Source organism: Oryzias melastigma, linkage group LG7 (assembly GCF_002922805.2).
Source record: "Oryzias melastigma strain HK-1 linkage group LG7, ASM292280v2, whole genome shotgun sequence".
Lineage (NCBI taxonomy): Eukaryota > Metazoa > Chordata > Actinopteri > Beloniformes > Adrianichthyidae > Oryzias > Oryzias melastigma.
Genome location: NC_050518.1, coordinates 21,399,295 through 21,422,832, shown reverse-complemented (window position 1 = coordinate 21,422,832; position 23,538 = coordinate 21,399,295). Strand labels below are relative to the sequence as shown.

The 23,538-nt window shown below is 39.8% G+C and overlaps 2 protein-coding genes across 4 annotated transcripts in view; one reads left to right on the top strand and one right to left on the bottom strand.

Annotated features, from left to right (window-relative positions):
- Positions 1-17,705, top strand: part of LOC112159279 — a 33,142-nt gene extending 15,437 nt beyond the window's left edge. For all 3 annotated transcript variants that reach the window (XM_024293265.2, XM_036212881.1, XM_024293264.1), the window contains exons 3-6: positions 3,413-3,599; positions 4,431-4,526; positions 4,643-5,147; positions 5,998-17,705. In XM_024293265.2, the coding sequence (XP_024149033.1) occupies positions 3,413-3,599; positions 4,431-4,526; positions 4,643-5,147; positions 5,998-6,953 (1,744 nt within the window). In that variant the 3' untranslated portion in view covers positions 6,954-17,705. The remainder of the gene's footprint in view (positions 1-3,412; positions 3,600-4,430; positions 4,527-4,642; positions 5,148-5,997) is intronic.
- A 3,066-nt stretch (positions 17,706-20,771) lies between these two features.
- The window catches only part of snx21 (sorting nexin family member 21), a gene marked incomplete in the record, with an annotated part of 11,732 nt that continues 8,965 nt past the window's right edge, over positions 20,772-23,538 (bottom strand). The window contains 1 exon segment of the mRNA XM_024293049.2: positions 20,772-23,355.

Genomic DNA, 23,538 nt, shown 5'->3' with positions numbered 1-23,538 from the left:
AGTTTCCCCTTGACTTGGGCAGAGATATGCTTCAAGTTGATACCCATTTTCCAACAGAAACCGCACTTTGCTTTTGATCGACTAGTGATAGTCTTTCAGACTAAGTCCTTGCTTTCTGGTGAAATTCTCCACAAAGGTCCAATAGCTCTCCTCTTGCTGCTTTAAAACTGACAGACAAATCCGAATCTTCAATGCAATTTTTTTTAGAAATGTGATTATTAAAAGTCCAATTGGGTACACATGGTCAGCGTTTTTCACACACAGTTGGGATAGACCAGGGCTCTGCAACCTTTGATGCTAAAAAATAAGCTATTTGGTTCATTTCTATTGACTAAAACCCAGTGAGAGGCAAAAAAAAAATCCTACTTCTAGTATAGAAAAGTAAACTTTAAGTTTTCATTTTTGTGGACATAAAATCATTACATTTATAAAATATAGCTTTTGATTATTTACAATAATTGAAAAACGAGTCTCATATTTTTAACTAATGTTACTTTTGCTGACAGGACATCCAAGTTCTTTTCAAAATAAAACATATATCATGTGTCAAATATCCTCTTGAGTTAAAAGTGTAAAAAAAAAAAAATCATAGATGGACAGTAACTAAAACCTTTTATCTTCATATTTGCTCAGTTATCTGACACGTTTAAAAAAACTAAATAAATGACAAAACTTAATCAACTAGAATTAACTAACCAAATCTACAAACTAACTACAAACCCATTATTCATCTCACTATTTATTGAAATCACATACATTTTCTTAAAGCCAGAGAGCCACAATGGAGCGATAAAGGAACCAGTTTTGGCTCTGGAGCCTCTGGTTGCAGATTCCTGGGATACACAGACGTCTCTCCACTGGTCCCATGGATCATTGGTGTATCGAGCTGTAGAAGTTCTGTCTGGGTCGGAGGGGTCAACTTCTCCATTTCTTTGCATGAGAATTCTGTTGTAGATCAAATTCATGGAACACCCTATTAAATCCAATTTCAGATTGAAAAATGCAACAAGATTTGAATGGGAGATAAAGGTTCAGGTGGTAAGACAGGACAAAGGCCTTGGGAGTGATACAGGAGGAAACAGAACAAGTATGTGTGGCTCTGGCAAGTGCAGGAAGAGAAATCAATTAATCAAATAGAATAATGGCTCAACTAAAAACAAACATGAAAGTTAAGTCTATTTAACATCAGTTCAAATGGATAGAATATCAGTATAGGGCTATTTTCAATAGTACGTCTTAAGTTTCTTTGTAAAAGATACCAATGAAGCTGTAAGGTATCTAGCTGGATATCAACAGTGAATTGAAGCTTCTTTGTGTGTTTTGTTTCTAATTTTGCTAAGACACACAAGTGACTGAGAAAAGTTCTGAAATATCTTCATGACTCATAAAGATGTTGTTTATGTTTGTGTTCCATGTATAAAATGAATGACTCGGTGGGGAATTAGAACTTGAGCGCAGTTGTGATGCAGCTCGATACTATTTTGCTAACAAAAGCATCATCACATGTGGTTCAACATGACAAAATAAAAATGAGAGTTTTACTATTTTTGGTTATATCACAAACTTTTTTGTGACATCAGAAAAATAACTCAAATTAAGGTTGTTTCCCTTTTTTTCTATTTACACTCAATTCATGTTGTGTAACTGAAATACAACAATATGAAGTGGAAGACTGTAGAACTGTAGTTAATGTGCCTAGTTGAAAGTGAGATCGAACAAACTTTAACTTTGCTGTTCCAATAGAAGGTAAAAACAGTTTTTATGATACAAACCGTGAAGGGTAACCAAACAGAACAGCTAGAGGCTTATTACATTCTCAGCCCAGATTTGAAAAATGCAAAAAAATGGGCGGGGCTAGAGGAGGTGGGCTGAGACAGAAGGTGTGGTCTGGATCTGTGATTGACAGTGACACCGAGGTTGGCTTGAGGTAACTAATTTTTCAAGTTATTATTTTTGTCTCGATTAAAAAAAAAAAATCATGAGGTTCAAGAGGCCCAAGCGGGCTGCCTCCCCATCCCACAGCGGTTCTTTATCTGCCAGCCAACTTTCCAAGGGCCGGTTTAGCGAGCAAACAACCTCTGCTGCTCTTGGCATTAACATCACGGAGTGAGCTTCGCTGTTGTCTGCGTCACGGGGACATTTCCAACGGTGCAGGAGTTGCGGGAGGTTGAGCATTCAAAGATGGGCAGGGCTTTTATACTGGAGCCAGAGCATGATGACGTGGAACTTCTGAAATGGCGTGGGACTTACAACAATTTACCAATCACAAAATTCTACTGTTATACTTCGTTTCAACCTGTAGGGGGCAGCGCACGGACGGTTTTAGACCGTAATTTCAGGAATTAACAAGTTTATTTTAAATTGTCAAAAATTTGGCAATGACCAACAGACAACACTTTTAAAGTCCAAATTATAGAGGTCAACAGCCAAAAAAGCTCGATTTAGTGTTTGGTTACCCTTTAAAGAGATGGTAGAATTAGAGAGCACAATTTCATCGTCTTGTATGGAAAAAAGTCCCGTCGAGTCTAAACTGACTTAGATGTCATTGAGTGTGCAGGAAATGTTGCATTGACTGATTTATTCAAATAGGAAACAACATGTTAAAAAAAAATTGAACGCGTTGCAAAATTTGATAACCATATTGTAAATCAAAACTCTTTGGACTATTAATCACAAGTTTGACGTGGGGTTTATTCCATCTGCCTGTACCTAATTGGTGCCCAAATTCTTTCCAATAAAAATCTCTAAATGAAGTAAAAAAAAATTTCCACATCAATTACAGTTTTTGAAAAATTCCTTTGCATGTGGACATGTGTTTGTAGCGCCCAAATGTTTTTCTGTTAGCTAACATAGCTAAGTGTTCATCAAAGTCCCAGAGTGTTCATAAATTATCAAAGGTGGATTGATTGGTTTAAGTTTGGCTAAAAAACAAATACAATATCGGGTCAAGATTGAGAATGAGTCTCAGGGATCAATGAAAAGAACAGCTTAGATGTGAGGGCATGAACGAGATTTGTTTGTGTTACAACTATGTCTGTAATTTGAAGATCTCTGTTAATGAATGTTTTGCATGACCAACTAAACATAGTATTTTACGTTGGGGGTGTTGTTTAGATTGGAAGATATCATGATGTTACATTGAATCTTCTGCTGCTGTCATAAATATTCATTTGCAGTGAAGTGTTCTGCTGAGGCAGCTGTCAGTGCAGGATTCGCCTTCATTAGCATGGAGACTGCAACTATTTATGGAAAAAATTAGCATCCGTTTCTGAAAGAGGAGCGCTTATCAAATCGGTTCCCAGACAAACAATACATCTAGAACTTAGATGAGTGTAGACGTTTAGATGACAGATGTTCTTGATGCACTAATTTCTCTCTGTAATGCTAACTCACATCTTTATTTACTAAACAGACCTTATTATGGGCACATGTCCGTGTCACCTGACCTCTACCCTGCCAGTAACCACATGATGATGCCACCTGAAGTGTACTCATCTAACGGCTACATGCCCACATCATCAGATGAACGACATCCATGTAACAACTACCTACCCAGTGTCTCATACAGCTTGGACCACCTGGACCGACTCGATTATCAGGTGAGCTGATTTGTAGAGCACTTTTCCTTCATGTTACCCTTTTGTCTTCTGTACACTTACTTTTATTGGATTTAAAAGCACTTTGTGCAACTATGTATGGAAAGCACTAAATACTTAAAGACTGACTTTGAGTTAAGGGCACAAAAGAAAAGGGAAATTGGAAGATGATACCAGTAAGAGAGTTGGAATCATAAAACAACAAGTTGCTGGTAGTTTCTAATCATTATTCTCAGGTGAAAATGCTATTCTAAAAATGGGGGGGCTCTCTACACACACACAAATGGCCCCACCCTCTCCAGCCCCAGACGGGCAGCCCACCACCACCCAGGAGTTCTGAGCATCCCCCAACCCAGGCACGAGCCGGGCCCCCTAAGGGAGACCCGCCCCACGCTCCAGGCAACCACCTACCCACCCTGCTTAACAAACTATTTCTAAGTGAAATTACATTTTGAGGTGAGCCTTGATATCTGAAAACAAGTGAATCAATCATTCAAGGGTGACGTGTGCATAATAAAACCATAATCATAAAAACATGCAGTTGGACTTCTTTAAGAAAATTAATTAGAATACCTTAACTTCTGGAGAGTTCACCAAAAACACCTAAAGTTTTACAGTGTTGCATAAATGAGAAAAACTGCTTTAGAATCCACCTCGTTAATTGCATAAACAATGAAAATCAAGTTTGTTGGGTACATCACTTAGCCTCCTGCTGGTTATGAGCATGCATCACCTCAAGGTTGGTGGGATAAAATTTGATCAAATTGAGTAACAGTGCTTTTAAAAACAAATGCAAAATTATTTTTTGATGTTTTGTGCAACCTTTCTTTCAAGGGTCCTGAGATGTTGCCTTACGAGCCAAACTCAGAGAGTTGTCTCATTGGCTGCTATGGCAGTGAGGAAATGGAGCCTAAGAATTTCCCTCGACAGGTAGTAAACCTGTGACAACTTCTGTCTCAAGTGTCTTGGACCCGTATTCAGCAATTTATCTCACATTTTTCTTAGATTTGGGAATTGATTGTACCTTTTCTTAAATGTGTCTTTAGCCTAACTATCATCCTGCCTGGAGGTCTGAGCGTCCCATGGGATACCTTCCCCTCAGCGAGCTTGACAGTGGCTTGGGATGTGGCCCTGACAGCCCACATCACAGAGTTGCACTCTCTGAAGCTGAAACAGATGCAATGTCATCTTTGCCAGGCCACACCCCTTCCTCCCAGGGCTCCTCCTCCTCTTCAGAGTCCCTGATTTCCTCAGAGCCCAGTGACTCTGGCTTTCACAGCGTCAGCACCGGGGAACACAGACGACTGCACAAGATTCATGGACACACTCAACGGCAAGCCCACAACCTTCGCTCAGGCCATTCCCCTCGAGACCAGAGAGGACGCTGGGATCTGGAGTCCATCCCTGAAACGACCCCAATGATCCACAGTGCAGCACCACGGGCATCTCAGTGTTCCGTTGGTAACAGCACAACCACTGTGGTTCACTTTCACAGAGCGGAGAGGAGTCCCACTCTGCCACGACACCTATCACCACCGTCTCCCTCCAGCGGTGAGTCTAATCAATTCTTATGCTCATTTGTCACTTCATGAGCATCAACAATGTGATTTCATACCAAATTCAAAGATCCAAAATAACCATGAAACATTGTGCACAGTTTCAGAATGTTTTTGATTATATGATGAAATGTCAATAACAAACATATTTCAAAATTGTTTACACTAGTGTTTCCTGACCCTGGTCCTCAGGGAACACTGTCTTGCATATGTTTTCCAAGTGTGCACATCTGATTCTGTGCATCATCAAGCTCTGCAGAGGCCTGATAATGACAGTAACCAAAGGGAAAATGTGTTTGATAGGATTAAAACAAATACAACACAGTCTTCCTCGAGGATAAGGTTCGAGAAACAATGGTTTACACCAGGAGTGTCAAAATCCAGGCCTTGAGGGCCGGCATCCTGCTGGTTTATCAGAAATCCTTCCTTAAATGTAGGACGACCATCAAGGCCAGAGTGTAACTTGGATGAGATGTCAAAAGCTGTAGTAAAGTGGTAAAAAGTCCATGTTTTATACTGAAAAACCAAGAAGAGACATAGTTTTCCAGCAGTTGTTTGTGAAATAGACCATCTTACTATCCGTAGAGTTTATTCAAACTCCTATTCTCCATTTATTTTCTGTTTGGTAAATCAACAAAAAGTTGCATACTGCCACCTGCTTGATGGGTCATGTAGGTTATACCAAGACCTAGTTTGTTATGGGCAATATGAGCCTGTCCTGAAGATTTGACTGGCGAGCAACTATGCTGTTACAGATTGTTGTGACTGTGCTTAGAAACTATGTCTGGAAGCTTTTATTCTTCAGATCTTTTTGTTTGGGCTTTATTGTGCCTCTCTGTCTGCAGGTTGTCGGACTGAGCCTTGCCAGCGTAGGGCTCTGTGGTTGGAACAGCAGCATCAGCTCCAAGGAGGAGGCAGGACGATAGAAGCTCCAGGAAGGAGTCGAACAATAACAGATCTGACTGAAGCACAGAGACACCGGAGGGCAAGTCACCCCGATATGACCTATTCAAACACTCCGAGAAATGTACAGCAAAACATTTGTGCAGGCCCAACTAAAAACACAATGGGGCCCAGGAGCAGGGCCAGTTATCCCAGTAACTTTCATCCCACAACTCACCTCAGTATAGACAGAACCAGTATCACCAACTATCAAAACATGCTCAGAAACAGCCGGAGCTCAAGCCGCAGTAGAGATGAGGATTCTTTGTCCAAGAGTCCCGGATCTGGCTCCAGTGGCATGCCAGAGTGGCGAGGCTCTCAGACTCTTGGAAGTCGCACAGACAAACCCAAAAATGCATCTGTTCCTTGCTACAGCACTCTTGGAGCCCCGCAACTGGGTCCGCGATCTCCACCCTCTCCCCGCTCTAGACTGTCCAACCAGAAGTCCGTTAGGAACCAACTCCTCAAAGCCAGAGCTTACCGACTGGCTAGAGAACGCAGCGAGGTCACAACAGATGAAGAAGTACGGGGAAATGGGGCGAGAGAAGGGGACGAGGAGGGGGATGATGGTCGGCGCGTGGGACGGTACTGGAGTCGAACAGAGAGAAGGCGCCACTTGGCTCTGTCGCGGCAACAAAGAGAGAGGAGAGGGGTAGCAGAGGAACAGATGGGGGTAGGCCTGGGGCCTTTGTCTTCTCAAACGGTACTAGAGCTGAGCCACATGAAGCAGAACCGCCTGAGGAACAGCAAGTTGCTTGATGACTGGACAACGGTGGAGGAGCTGCTGACACATGGCACACGAGTGGAGAGTGACAGTCAGCTGTGTCCTAGCCCTCTTTTGTCAGTTACTACGGTCTGATGAGAGCTCAGTCTAACAAAAGTTTTACATCAGTTCTTTGCAGAGGCTGAAATATTCATTTATGTGTTTGCATTGCACTTTGCAATAATACCATCACACACAACAAGGTTTGTTTGTTGTAGCTGGAGCTAACCAAGCATGCAACATCTCAGCACAATGCCAGAAGTTTAAACTGTGAAGAGGCTCCTGTCCCCTGCCTGGTTACACTACTGTCATATTACAGTCTACACAGCATGATGGACATGTAATGGCATAGGTTGCAGATGATGATGGTTGTCAATACTCTTTTGTTATTCAGGAGAGGAAATGAAAAAGAGAAAACATTTAAACAAAATAGTGAAATGAAGCAGAACTGAAGAAAATACATACCAGGGAATCTAATGCTACCAAACAATCAAAGCTGTTTCAATCCAACTCATAGTTACATTTTTGAAGGTAACATCTGTCTACAGCCTACAGGATATGTGTCTGTTTGAACCCGAACTCAAAAACGTTTTTATTTATAAATATGACAAACATTTGCAGTCTCAAAAGTCCAGATTCATCAAAGTATTGTTCCCTAAATGATGATGTCACACAACATCAAAATTGTTCAGGAAGGTCTAGTGAGTCTACACTAAATTGTTCTGATCAAATCCATAAATATCAATTATTTTCTTTGATTGCTATGATTATGGGATTTAAACAATATATATTTGTGTAAAATCATACATACCGTTGATCCACTGATGTAAAACCACTGACTTTATCAGTAACATCTCATTCTGTTCAAGGAGGGAAAAAATCTGCATTTATTATATTGAAGGTTTGATAGAGAATGTAGAAGTCATTGAAGATTTTCATTCAACTAAGTGACATTTTCTTAGAGTATCTGGACTTCTTGTCTTTTCTTCTTGAGACATTTCACCACTCAGACTGGTACTTTAGCTGTACCATACACAGCATTTACAGGAAAATAGACCAGGGATTGAAACAAAGTAAAAGTTTTTATCAACTTAAAGTTGAATAATTACAGGCACTGTTCACTTCAGTTTATTTAGAAACTGCTACTGATTTGTAAGCAAAGACGTATTGGGGCACAATATACATCTGGTTAGAAAAACATGAACTCAAACAAAAAAATAGAATTAGCCATTTTTATGACAAAATTCCAATTTTTCTGTTTTTCAATTCTTTGAAGATCCTTTGAACTGGTCAAATCACTATAAAGGGAGTCTTTATACATGATGCACAGACCACAATGAAAAATCTTTGGGTATCATTGCTAAGAAGCAGGAAGTTGGGCAATTGAAGAGAAGAGTAAATCACTATCAATGGACAAATTGAAACAAACCTGCTGCGAAACTACCCCTAGTTAGGGTGGACATCTGCTGTGCGACCAGCTGAGGTCCAAATGACAGAAAAAAAACATCGGACCATCTGTATTAAATTAAAAAAGAGATTCAAATTCATATCTGCAATAATCACATTTAGAAAGAGAGCAGACACACAAATTGGCCCCAGTGAAGAGTAATGAACAGACCTAGTTTTTGTTTGAACGGCACCAAAAACTTTAGGTCTGTAGCAGGATAGTGTCAGACTCCTGAATTTAACTCATAAAATAAATCCTATGAGTTTTTATGCAAATAAAAGGATATTGAAAAACGTTTTTAAAGAAAAGTAAGAGGTTGAGGCAAGCATGGCAGTTATACGACTCGTCATCCCATGACCAACGCATTCATACTGATGTTTTTAAGGCAAGTAATGATAACAATAAGCAAAGTATTTGTTTTGCAAACACATGTAAAGTAGGTTTCTATTAAAATGTTAGTGAACCTGGATCTGTGACAGACTTTTAGCTGACTGGCTGACCTGAGGTTGTGATCAAATGAAGTCCAGATGGAACAAACCATTAAACAAAAGGCTAGAAAACGCTTTTCAACTTTACAAGCCTCAAATAGAAAGGCTGCTTCACAGGAGACTTTCTGCACGTCAGTATCAGTTGACGGAGTGAGGATCTGCAGGGATTCCTTCACACTTCAAACCGCCCGTGACTCAATGTCACACAAGTGACTTCGCTTTGTGGAAAAACTTGTTTACTGCCTTTGCGTATGTCTTTGTTGCATAAAACCTTAAAAAATATCGGTAAAAACAGGCAACTGTTGGCTCTGCTCTCTTGTTGAAGGAGTCCTCCATGATCAAACCGTTACAGTCTCCTCTGAGATGCAGATTCCTCACAGTTTTATCCTCTTTAGTCATTTTTGTCTTGGGTTCCTCCTGAGACATTCTTATTAATCTTGTCCCACAGAGCTGGCATGTGTGAATACACAAGGCGTCAGCCTATCAAGAGACTCACCAGCTCAGCTTTTTGACCTTTAGAGGTTTAACTGTCGAGTCTTGAACAGCTTCAGTGGAGGAAATCTTTTAATGAATCATCAAGAACCAATGACATGAGTTTATTCCTATGCCCATAACTTTTGGAACAGTTTCAGTCCACCTGTATTTAGTGACCATATCTTAAAATGTGATAATACCCCTATGAATGTCTGAAAATGCATGTTTCACTGCACACAACCCCAGCTTAAACCTACCCTGAATTAAAATATTAGCATATTTAATGAAAAATTTCAACAAAGGTGATTTGATCAGACTTTTATTCATCTGAACAAAACAGCTGACTTGACAGATAAAGGTTTTGGTCCTTTTAGGTCAAGCATGACAAAGCATTCTCATTGTGAAAACATAATGAGCAATAAACTTAATTTCTGGTGTGGGACATGAACCAGCAACTCTGTAAATAATTGTAGGTTTTATATGTTGAATTCTGGTCAATTCCAGTATGATTTTTTTCCTACACCAAACCAACAGACCTAAGACGTAAACTAAACAAACGTCCGTTTGTCCGGTTTTTAGCTTTAGCTGTAATCAGATAAGAAAAATAGTGGGATAGACAGAAGACAAGCTGACTATCAACAAATCACTTTCACACTCAGTTCTGCAGCTACTGAACTGACTGGTTGAAACATGTGGTGATGTGAGTGTTTTGATGACAGAGATGCACACAAAAGAATAAAAAGGGAGGCAGCGAAGAAAGAAGAAAGTGTGGGATCAAGAAGCCCAATCTGAATTCTTCTCTTCTCCCTTCCCCTTCATGTGGCCCTCCAAATTGAGAGTGTTTTATATTTCGGAAGTTGCTTTCATTTGATGACGTCAACAATAGTCACCGGTCAGCTAGCTTTAGCGCGTTGCCTCCAGCGCACAAATATACCTAACAACATTGGTTTTATAACTTTGAAAAGGTCATGGTACAACAAAAAGTCATTACTTACATGTAAATGTAAACTTCTGTGCTTTAGAGCGCACCCACGAGAAGAAACCACTTCTCTTCCACGGCACAGCACGACGCGGTTTACTCTCGCGACGAATCCCTCCGCATAGGAGGGTGGGATCTTAAAAAAACTATTTCAGACACCACTTGCTCTAAAAATGCCCTTCGTTTTTTCAGGGTTTCGGTTGTAAACAGCAGTCATGAACTTCTAACTGCTCTCAAATGTCCACCTGTGTCTTTAACGTTAGCTAAAAAGTGTATTTAAGTTGGTGGGGTGATTACATTCTAGAGTGCAATGATCAATGCAATATAGAAAAAACATGCTTTACAAGAAAGAAAAAAAATGGCACTAGAGTGTGGCCTGTAAAATTGCGGTCAGATACAATGTTCAAAGTTATGAGATTCTTTGGAAGAGATGAAGCTACATAAAACACTGACTTTGCATGTGGTCATTATGGATCAAACACACCGTCCTCCTGCAGTCGTCACTGCAGCATAGACCGTAGGAAGCAGTTAGTCTTTATGGTATTGTAGTCAGATAAAACATTCAGATGAATGAAGTGGGAGGATCACAAACCAGGATGAAGAACTCCACGTTCCTGGTGGAAATAACCGACTGGTTTTCATGTCTCTGCAGAGCCTCTGGGCTGAATCAGCTGTGAGGAAACAGTAAAACATTCAGGCTGGAGACCTGAACTGGGAAGCACTGACCTACTTACCAGCTAAGCTAATACATTTTAAAAAGTACCGTCACAAGCCGATCTGTAACAGCTACCCGATCGGTCCCTGCATGGGCAAAATGCGTCTACCTCTACTAAAGCATTTTACAGCACAAGAGTTTCTCTTGAGATGTTAACACTAATAATTGCTTGTTAGAATGTTTACAATAATAGAAAAGTTTATTTAAAAAAAAAAGATATGCATCTGGACTTCATGATCCAACGCACTGGTGGCCCAATACATACTGCACTTGTGTAAATGTTTTCTTCTTCTTCTGTTAGTTTACTCTTTGTGTGCAAGGATACCACCACCTAACAGACCCAATAGTAACTCAGTTAACACAGACATGTTATTAACAGTTAATGTTTTTATGTAATTTGATTGGTTGCAAGTCTTTTCAAGTCAGAGGTTTGAAGTTGAAGTCAAGTCACGAGTAATGGATATTAAAGTCCAAGTCAAGTCATGAGCTATAAATATTAAAGTTTGAGTCAAGTCACGAGCTATAGATATTAAACTTCGAGTCAAGTCACGAGCTATAGATATTAGAGTTCGCGTCACGTCACAAGTTATGGATATTAATGTCTGAGTCAAGTCACGAGTTATGGATATTAAAGTCTGAGTCAAAACATGAGTTATGGATATTAAAGTCCAAGTCAAGTCACGAGCTATAAATATTATTGTTCGAGTCAAGTCACGAGGTATAGATATTAAAGTTTGACTCAAGTCACGAGCTATAGATAATGAAGTTTGAGTCAAGTCACAAATTATGGATATTAAAGTCTGAGTCAAGTCATGAGTGATAGATATTAAAGTTTGAGTCAAGTCACAAGTTATTAATATTAAAATCTAAGTCATGTCACAAGTTACAGTTATTAAAGTCCAAGTCCAGTCACAAGTTATGGATATTAAAGTCCAAGTCAAGTCACAAGTTATAGATATTAAAATCAGATTCAAGTCACGAGTTATAGATATTAAAGTCTGAGTCAAGCCATGAGTTCTAGATATTTAAGTTCGAGTCAAGTCACAAGATATGGATATTGACGTCTGAGTCTAGTCACGGGTATGGATATTAAAGTCTGAGTCTAGTCACGAGTTATGGATATTAAAGTCCGAGTCAAGTCACGAGTTACAGATATTAAAGTCAGAGGCAAGTCACGGGTTGTGGATATTAAAGTCCACGTCAAGTCACGAGTCAGAGCTTTGAAAGTCCATGTCTAGTCTAAAGTCATAAAATTCACGACTCGAGTCTGACTCGAGTCCAAGTCATGTAACTCGAGTCCCTACCTCTGATTCTAGAGACATCTGCATATATATTTTTTTACACCCAATATTTTGTTATGCCGAAGGACAAACTGTAACCAGGTTGCATTTCATCATTTTATAGATATTTTGATAAGGTTCCTATTTATTCTTTTGAGGAACACTAACATGACAGTCTTGTGAGTAAATCATGTTTGAAGGTGGAGATACAACACCTTCACCATCAAACTGAAACAACGCATCCATTGGGACGAACCTAAATTAATTAAAATTTTCAAAATGAAAAGAAGAAAAAAAACTTCTAACCAATATCACAGGATTTTTACGAAAGCAATGATATTTTTGTAATGCACTAAAAAAAACGTTTTTTTTGTTTTTTTTTTTTATTAACTATAATCCTATATCATTTTGATTCTTTCCAACAGGACAAAAGCTGGCATGTAAATAGTTGTAAAACTGAAACTAGTCACCTGTGGAACAGTTTTGTTGACTGATAAAACTCTGCACAAATATCATTGATGCAAACTTATAACATGGTATGAACACTTTTCAATCCACTGTAAATCATTGATAAATACATCTATTGAGTTCAGATCAATAAATAGATGGTGAAACCTCATAAACTGGTCACACAGGTATCCATTGACTAGATGGAAAACATGTGACTGACAGAAGCAGGCAGCGCAAAGTCAAAAACGTTTATCAGAGTGAAATACTGTAGTGTAACAATGTTCTGAAACTCTTCAATGCAGTTCTGTAAAATAGACTCTGTTTATTTTCATATTTCTAATGGATAGAGGAAAAAGTTAAATGAATCTTGGGGAGGAATTTGAAAGAACAACAAATATATTTAAGGATTTCTTTTTCTAAACCGTGTGTGTGTGTATGTAAAAAAAGAAAATTTGATACTAACTTGTCAGTACTGTTTGACCAAAGATATTGTATATTTTAGGTATGCGGAAGGTAGAGAAACAATCATTGTATGATGTAGAAGTATATTTTTAATCTAGTTTATATTATTTTCTGTTTTCTTTACCCGATTAGGATTTGTTGCTTTTCAGAACCATCCTGATACACCTGCAGTCCATTCGTGGACCTCTACACTAAAACCAAGCATGCTACTGCACAAATGGTGGGAAAAAAAAGAAAAAAAGATGCATACTGTATTTTTGCACTAAAGGGCGCACTGGATTATGATGAATGGTCCATATACAAACATCTATATACGGTGCACTGAAGGTTGATTGTTCGATCACATCGGACGTGGCAGGCGCGGTGGAGGCATCAAATTTCAATGTTAAGTCAATGTAAAAACCCGATCTGACACGGGGGGCGGGCACTGCGTGTCAACCAAACAGGGACTGGACTTTGGTACGGGACGTTTTTAGTGACTAGATCAAAGAGGAGATTCAAGATGGCGACTCAATGTGAGGATTTTCGCCCTACTTTCATCCTTTTTTTTATTTTCTTGTGGGGTTGCCGGGATTGGCCTCTGATCACATGCAAGATGGCATGGAAAAAATGTCTAGTTGGACGCAGAAACTTTAGCCGGTTGCGTAAACGGAAATTTCCTAAACTTTAGGAAACCCTTTCAGAAATTATATTTTAATAACTTTTCAGGCTTTGTCACTTTTAATATTTTAAATAAATAAACTGTCTAACACTTTAGTCTGCAAGATGAGATTCAAATGGGACAGAGGACGTTAATCGTTTTACTTCTTTCAAGTCAATACTAACAAGTGTTCAGATTTGTATAACTATACCTGTTTACCTCCGGAGAAAAAGTTGGTTAAAATGCTGTTTTTTTCTCTGTGAATCAGCTGATCTCAAAGCAGTTACGATATGTCAAAGGGAAAAAAGGTCAAAAGCTTAAAACTGGGGGTTCTGTTTTCTTGCGGCCAGCTCCGGCAGAGGGAGGGACTTCTGGCGTCTGGTGTGAATGCACCATAAGGCACATTAAGCGAGGAAGAGCCAGACAGAAGTCTATCAGTCAGTTGGACTTTATTAACTGTGTTCCCAGTAATTCTAGAACTTGTTTGTAACGTGCTACATGTTAGCCACATTAGAAGCATTGGAAGCATTAGCCGTCTTAGCGTATTCACAATATCTGTAACCCCAACCTTGTTCGCAACACGCGTAAATCAGAGTGATATCACTAAAACAAGTGTTATCGTAACAATTCTAACTTCCAACCTTGTTAGCAATGAGTTAAAAAAACAATCCAACATTGTTACACGTTAGCCTCATCAGCATATTTACAGTAACACACAAACCTTGTTTGCAACACAAATAAACAGACATTTTGACATCTCTAAATCTCTTCAACCACAGTATCCTCTACCAAAACGAATCCATATATTTGACACCCAAATTGTAAGGCACAATGCTTTTATATATATATATATATATATATATATATATATATAAGGCTTTTTTAGTGCACCGTATGGTGTGGAAAACACAGTTCACCCCCCTGACCACATGTGCATTGGTATTCCATCCAGAGGATCCCACAGATCTAATGATGAAGCTGCTTTATGAAGCTGAATTCCAATAAAACTACTGCTGGTGATAGTTTCTGTGGTGGGCAGGAACTCCATCAACAGCTTCTTCAACACCAAAGACACTCACAAAAAAGGGAAATAAGTTATTCTAAAGACATTTAATGCAACTGTGATTTCTTAATTCCTGTGTGAAAGAAAGTAAGTGTGATTTTTTACAGAGTTAAGAACAAAACAAAAGTCTTATCACACGTTTTCTAACACCAGTTCCTGTGTTTTTCCTTTCAATGCCCCGTGAGCAAGAAGGAACAGGCAGGCAGGACGGCTGACCAGCTTGAGCGAGAACCAGTGGGTGTTTAACTTCTGCACATACTCAGAAAGAGTTCATATTTAGAGATGACTCATGTGATAGAAGCAGATTATCAAATGTTTGCGAGAGTCCAGCCTTCAGTGTTGTCACTTTAGACTGTGAATGTTCTGGTTTTAAACCCCAATTTGAGCAAAAATTTGTATTTTTTTGTCATTCAATAAAAATAAATTAAGTTAAATCACCAAAAATGTATTTACAGCAATTTACAATTTAGCACATTGATGTCAAATGTTTGGAGAAATTTCACTTTGATGAACTTAATGAACTCCTTTCAAATAGATTGTTTGTGAAATACTTAAAACACACACTTTGATGAAAATTTAGTTTTTAATGTTTTTAACATGTTCTTGTGGCATTTTTCTCATGATGGGAGTCATATATAAAGAAAATTAAGCCTAAAAATCAATTTCTGAGTTTTTTTTATTCCAATTGTTGTAAATCAGGGCAGACAAAAATAAAATGCTTGAAAAAGATTGTATTTGTGATATAGAAAATGCTTACTGTGATGTGATGTAGTATCACATTTACTTTTCAAAACTTAAGACTTCAAAAATGGATAGAAGTTTCCAGCAGCTGAGGAGTTTGTGGTCCCCTTTTATTCAAAAAAGCTTCAACAGACACTCTTTAAGGTAGAAGCTGTGTTGTTTTATTGAAGCTGAGTGTGGTTTTACACTTTAAGTTGAGGATAGAAGGTCCATGATTAAACGTACGTGGTCTTAACCCAGCCAGCAAGGCCAAGTGGGCCCCATATGGTTTAAAAGTGGTCAGAAGTGTGGGCCCAAGTTGGGTTTGTCCACAGTTTCCATGGTGGCCCCTCTTGTGTTTGCCAACATTGGCTATGGTGCCAAGGGACTGGCAGCCTGGGCGCAAACCCTGATAAGTCTGCCGGCCCATGGCACGGCACTCACTTGTTCAGCTGTCCCCTGGGCACAGCACTTGCTTGTGCCGCCTGCCCCTGGGCACAGCATTCGCTTGCTCCGCTGACCCCTAGGTGTGGCACTCACTTGCTCCGCCGGCCCCTGGGCGCAACACTCGCTTGTTCCGCTGGCCCCTGGGCGCGGCACCCACTTGCTCTGCCGACCCTGGGCATGGCGTTTACTTGCTCTGCTGGCCCTTGGGTGTGGCACTTCTTTGCTCCGCTGACCCTATGTCACAGCACACGCTTGCTCTGCCGGCCCCTAGGCGCAGGACTCGCTTGCTCTGCCGGCCTCTAGGCACCCCACTCAATTTCTCTGCTGGCTTCTTGGCATGGCACTCAATTGCTCTGCCGAACCTGGGATTGGCAGTTGCTTGCTCTGCTGGCCATTGGGTGCGGCACTCGCTTACTCTGCTGGCCTCTTGGCACGGCACTCAATTGCTCTGCCGGCCCTAGGGCAGTGGAGCTCGCTCCGGTGTCCACCAGGCGACTGACTAGCATTGTGAGCCAGCTCACTGAGTGTCCACTTAAGCCAACATAGACAAACAAAGGTGGGGGCCACCATGGAAACTGTGGACAAACCGAACTGGGCCCCACACTGGCCTTCCTGGTTGGGGAGGGGTTCTTTTTGCGTCATCTGCCTCTCAGCATTCTGTTCTAAACATACAGTTCTCACCAGCAGAGATGCTGGCTTTTCATCTCAACACTAATCATGTGAAATGTTCTCTTAATCTTTGATGACTGACAAACCTGAAGTAGAGACAATCTTTTTAAATAAGTTTTGACTCACAGGATACGACGTGGCTTCTGGTTGATGTTCAAATATGGCTTCTTTGTTACACAAGATACATAGACGAGGTAAAGCTTTAGTGTTTTGCTTTAGTGTTTTATCTGCAGATCTGCCAGCAGGGGTCTCTGACTTATAGAACACAGTCATCTTCAGTTTTGTCCCTGACATACAGGGATTTCTTCATCTTTATTTATTTTTTTAATATATATTTTTATTATTTTATTGAGTATAAATGATAAGAATGACACATCCTTTGATTTTACTGGACAAAGTTTTTCATAATCTTTTTATGCACTGATTGAAGAGCCTCTGTCCACCTTTACATTTTAGAAAAGTCTTTCTTAGACCTTAAACGTTCATGATACTACAGCCCTGATATTTCTGAGATGTTTTTCTACTGAATCTGTACCATCTGTGGTGCTTTTGCCCCTGTGATAACTTCCTTGAAATCTGCAGTTGGTAGAAGTTTGTAATTAGCTAATTTAGTGAATAACAGCTAAATATGAGTTTAAAAACTAAAGGTTTTAAAAAAGATTTTTTTGGGGGGGGTTTGGTTCATCATTTGTGGATCTAAGTGAGATTGAACATCTTAGTGTATCTATAAGAGAATTTTTAGTGCAAATGACTTCATCTACATTCACTTATCATCATGCAGTCTTAGAAATACAGTATATAGTATTGAAAGAACAACTCAAATGTAATTAAGATTTGTCCCAAAAATCATTATATTTTAAACAAAGTGTTTATTTTGTAATGTTTTCCAGCCTAAACTTTGCTTTACTTAACATTTTTATGATTATTTTATTTTCAGTGATTGTGAGGCTTCTCCCAGGTCTTTATTCTCTGTCAAAGTTGAAATAAAATAATAATAAAGTCTCTTGACCTGCAGTGTGGAGGAATTCTTTCATTTATGCAACCTATGCATTTCCATTTAAGACATTCAGTGATCCTGACTTTGTCGACTTATTGGCTGAGAAGTCACAAACATTAGAAATCTCAATACAAACAATCACAAAATTTGGGAGAAAAATCAAAATATGTAGGTGTGTATTCAGAGTGGACACATTTGGTTTGATTAAAGTGAACCAAAGTTTGTTTCCCCTGATAATCCAGAACAAAGTTTCAGTCTGAATACACCCAAGCGGATCCTGATCCGTGACCAGGAGCCACTTTCGAACCCATCTTTTGAGGTGGTGGTCTATGGTCTACGTCCGACCCCTGGTCAGTCTGACCCCTCAGGAGTCCAGTCATTTTGTAGGACACGGTACCAGACGCAAACGGACCCCCAGGACATGACTGGTATTGGTACCCTAACCCTAGCCTGATCTATATCCGGTACTGGGTTAAGTTAGGATACCGGTGCAGTACCGAACTGGTACTGGTTTGCCGCCTGGTTGGGCATCTTTGATTTAATTGGAACAGCCAATTTTTGACGCAAAGGGTCCTTAACCAAACGTCAAAATGTGACGACTTTGGAATAAGAATGCATTGCCTCAATCTGAATACGCTCCGTGCTTCAAGCAGAAAAACTGAGCCAAAATGGCCACCGTAGCCGGGCATGTGATAATATTTTACTACACTCTACTATATTTATAAAGATGATGAATCAGCGATCTTGGACGTCGCAAATATTTGTACTCGAATTTTCGGGAGCAGATCGCGAGTATCCGGGTACTTGTTACAGTCCTAGTCATAGACACTCATCAGTTTACCTTCTTAGTTAGCATCTTCTCAGTAACTGTTTTGCAGCATGCCTCCACCTTACCAAAGCAGCAGTAAAATGTGCTAAACCTGACGTTCACACAGACACTCAAAACTGGTCAGCGAAATATAACGTTTGAATACGTGGACTATCCTGATAAGCATCGCAAAGCGTAAGACTTCTTCCAGTTGCCCTGACCTTGTAATCCCTGGAAAATAACTGAAGAGATTTTTACCCCGGGCTCCCATGGCCAGCATTACGGCTCCGCCAGAGTCTTTACGTAACTTTAAAAGTGCGAGAGGAAAACGGAAACGTCCAGTTGACACCAGTCTGAATACAGACCAAATGCAAGGTTCAGGTCTCGATCCGGACCAAATAAAGCAGACTCGGTCTGAACCAACAGACTTTTCCAGTCTCAATACACCCCAACATTCAAGGTCTGACACTTTCTCCCAGTTTCCTTCAGCTGATTTAACCTAAAACCTGTTTTTCATGACATGTAAAATTGTCACATACACCACTGGGAGCCTATTACTTTGTTCCTGTCTCCTCTAAAACCTGATCTTTCTTACAAATGCTAGAGAGGGCAAATCTCTTCAGGATGAGGAAAAGATCTGTGCCCACAGCTTGATATTTTTAGATCGTCTGTATTGTTTCCTTCATGCACATGCAGAGAGAATCACGTGAATCAGATGTAGAAACAATCAGGACCGACTTTTCCATCTTCCTCTTATTACTGTATTATCATTTTGTGACGTATTCGTTTTGTATTTCCTGAAGTAGATAAAGCTAAAAGCGTTTCTGCTGCTGGGAGTTGGCAGGAACCTTCAGGTTCTGTGACGCGCTCGTCAGGAGATCACTGTGACAACCGTGACTGACAGCACTCTAACTTTGGACGTCACACCTTCCACTCACACGCTGATCCGTGACTGTCGCCATAGCAACTGGTGTTTCTGCAGCAGCTGATCTCTGGGTACTTGGCCTCGTCACCATAGAGATGCGCTGCGCAGCACTTCCTTCAGATAACACTCGTCAGCAGTGCCGGGAGAAGCCGGTCTGGGTTTGAGAGCAGATCACCAGTAAGAAGCTCCACCAGACTGTCCTACAGGAGGACTCTGTTCACTCCAGACTATTCAATGTAGAACAGCTTTCTAACGGCCCTGCATGTCTTTAGCATGTGAGGAGCTCCTCAAAGCTGCTGGGTTTGTCTGAGTGTAATCTGCAGTAAAACCACCTCTGCTGGTCGAGAGCCGCCTCGCTGCTCCTGCTGTGGCAACCACCACATTCCAGCGCAACTGAGAGATCAACATGGCAGAAAAGATCAGAACTTATGACAAATTCCTCAAGCTGAAGCCGTCCTGCTTCTTTAATTCCTGACATCAAACAAGATAGAACTCTGTCCCACCATGTAATCAAAGTGACACTTACTGAATATAAATCAGCTCTGAACAGATGACAATGCCTGCAGGTGAATGGAGATATATTTAACATAACAGAGTAAAGCTTAAGGGTAGCCAAACACTAAATTTATCTTTTTTTGGCTGTTGACATCTTTAAATTGGGCTTTAAAAGTGCTGTCTGTTGCCACATTTTTGACAATTTAAAATAAACTTGTTTAATTCCTGAAAAATGTGTCTAAAATTGTCTGTGTGCTGCCCCCTACAGGTTGAAACTGTGTGTAATTTTGCTATTGGTCGATTGGTGCAAGTCTCACGTCATTTTGGGTTTTTTTTCAACTGTCATGTTGTGTTACCCTTTAGGTTATGCACTAACAGGCCAGGAATAAAAGACCCTGCCTTCATCAAACTGTAAAGCCCATGACATTAAAACATTGACAGATAATTAATTTTTGGGGGGGAATTAAAGACGTTTTGCCCCTTTGTAAATACACACAAAAACATATCAAACATATAAAATGTCATTTTTTGGGATATAGATATTGTTCATTATGACACGTTGCAGAATTTGGTTAGATTTTGGTCACAACGATGTTATCAAAGATGCAAAAGGATTGATGTGTGTGAGCTTATGATACATGTTTGTTGGTGAGAAAGAAAGTGGCAAAAAATGGAATTTAGTCCTTGCTTTTTTATACATGCTCTGCTGTGAAGAAATTATTTAACAGATTTAAAAGTCTGTTTTCATTGGATTTTAGTTAAAAATTGTCCCAACTTTTCCAGGATTGAAATTACATGGTTGTTTTTGTATAAAACGTTAATTTCAGAGTCAGTAAAAAAAAAAGACAAGATATGCAGATTTAACTATAAATTTATTTTATGCTGCACAAATACATCTCTGTGAATATCAAAACATGCATCAGAAAAAAAAGCAGTCCTGATTCATCTGCTTGTTTATTCTTTGTCTGTACAATATAAGCTGTGAAAAAGCAGCTAAAAACAGATCCAGATGGTTTGGAAAGATCCTCAGATTCCCAGACCAAAAGTTATCTTTGTCGCCTCCTGGAGGCTGGAAGTAGCAGAGTTCTGAAACCGTCCGTTCCTCCTGAGTCTGGTTCTAACTCGGTTCAAAGAAGTGCTCAGTCATGACATGACACTGCAAAAATCAAACGTGAGAACACTGAACTGATGAACGGGAGTGCTGTCCAGGCAAAGAAGGCGGAGCTTAAATTTAGACTTCCCTTTAGTTTTAACATTTTTATGTAAACTGTTTAAATACTGATTTATTTTTGAAAAGTTGGTGTTGCACCAACTACAGGAAGGACTTGTCTTAAATAAAATCTTATCAATTAATAATTTCTATTAAAAAAAAAACAAACAAACAAACAAAAAAACTTTGTAACAACTATTGATATTTTGCAGTGGAAATTCCCTTTTGTGGTTTCGGTATTAACAGGAAAAATGATCAGTTCATGGAGTTCTACACAAACTCCACGTTTACAAAACCATCTGAACATTTTGAACCTGACTGGGTAATTGAAATGTGTAAAGTATTTGTGAATCGGTTCAAAGGCACACAGGAAAACAGCAACAGACTAAACTCTGGGAAGAAATGCACACAAACGTATTACATTAGACAAAAGCTCATTTTTGAGCGTATGACGTTCAAATTTCTCCTTTAAAACGTTTAGCAAAGTACTGGCTTTTATAATTGCAAATTCTATCGGTTTTCATTTTATTCAAGTTTAAAAAAGAATCTTGATTTTCAGAACCCATGTTTTAAAACTGCACTTTAGGAAACTCTTTCTTCCCTTTAAAACTTCATTAAAGGCAGTCTGTTGTTAAATGTCAGCAGTTTTCCCAACAACAAATCATCCATCATGAAGAGGGTAAATATGAACGATGGCTGACATAAAGTGCTTCATGCAAAAGGTGAGAAATGATTGCTGCTGTGAAAAAGGCATCAAGCTAAGCCTGAGAAGATGAAAAGTGACTTGTATAAGGTGTAGTAGTTGTATAATGGAGTGCATCATTAGCAACAGAGTGAACTCTTCTGTTAGTGACTGCATTTCCCTGTTCGCTTCATTCTCTGCTCTACTTCAAATCCACAGAACTCTGCAGCAATTACAGCTCATTTCTATTTCCGTCTGAAAACCAGTCATCAGTCCAGGTCATCGTTAAAACCACGTCTCCATAGTAACCACATCCTCACCGAGCCGGGATTACCTTGACGACGGTGAGAGTGAATGCCACGTCGGACCGTGTAGGTGGAGGAGAGCGAGGTGTAGCTACAGTCCGTGCAGATGGTTGGAGGTCTGCCGGAGGAACGCCGCGCCGGATGTTCAGAAGAGATCGCATCCGAGGCAGCGACTGAAACATCTGCTCGACAGTGCAGCTAGGAAGTTCTGAGGAGTTTCGCTGTCAGTCTCAGTGCTAAAGACGGCTCCCCTCTGACACAAACAGATCTAGATTAAACCCCCAAACACAGACAGGGGAAGTCCTGAGATCCTCTCCTCCTCCTCTCCTCCTCTAGGTTTGAAGATTTTAGCAGCTCATTTCATCAGGAAACACTAAGATGAGAACAATATCCTCACTTTGATTTTCAGTCCTCCAGCAAATCGGCTCCTTCCATTCACCCAGACTAATCACATGGTTTCCAAACACAACTATCCATATTTAGTTTAATGTCAACACTGGATAATCAAACGAGTCGTCTGGAAAATCATCAGAAGGTTTAAAGAATGTTTTCCAGCATTCTTTTCTTCATTAGTGCATGCATGTTTAATAGAATATTAGGTTCTATTAAATCTGGGTTTGTGAGGATGTTTTTAAGGCCTAGATATGCATATAGGAGCAGAATTCCTGGATCTTACATTTCCCATTACTTTTCTGTTCAAAGCAGACTGGAGTTTTCTTCTCCTGGTCCAGCCATCTGACCTGCCAAGTCTCATGAGTACAGAAAACGGCCTGCCTCACTTTTATTTATTTTTCTTGTTTTCTTGTGATAACGAGATAATCAAAAACCAAGAAATAAACGTCCCCCTCTCCCTTTCCTGCACTGAGATGCTGAGACTTCACCTGTTTTAAGTCTTTTTATTTTGTGGTTAACAACATAAAAAGAAAATCACTCCACGAAAGTTGTTTTTTAGTCTATTTTATTGGTGGATCTACTCTCCTCAAATGCCCTCCTCCCTTTATTTCCCTAAAACCTTTGAACAAACAAGTTGATTGACAGAATTCAGAGCAGACGAGAATCTGTGAATGGTGCGTTCACTGAACTCAGGACATTAGCGGACCCAAACAACCACTAGGCCCAACTCGGTCCGTTACTATGATTTTATCATTTTTATACAATCAACATTTTCTCTGACAAGCTTCGTTTTGCTGCTAATGTCAGGAGTTCAGTGAACGCACCATGCAGAAACACTCGGCAGTCCGTAGTTTGTTTGGGGTTTATGGGGAAATAAAGAAATGGGGTTGGTGCATGAGACGGAATCAAGACGTTTAAAGAGCATAGATCCACTAATATATAAAAAATAGACTAAAACCAACTTTAGTGGAGTGTTCTTCTTCTGCTGTTTTTGTTGTTAACCATAAACTAAAGAGACTTAAAACAGGTGAC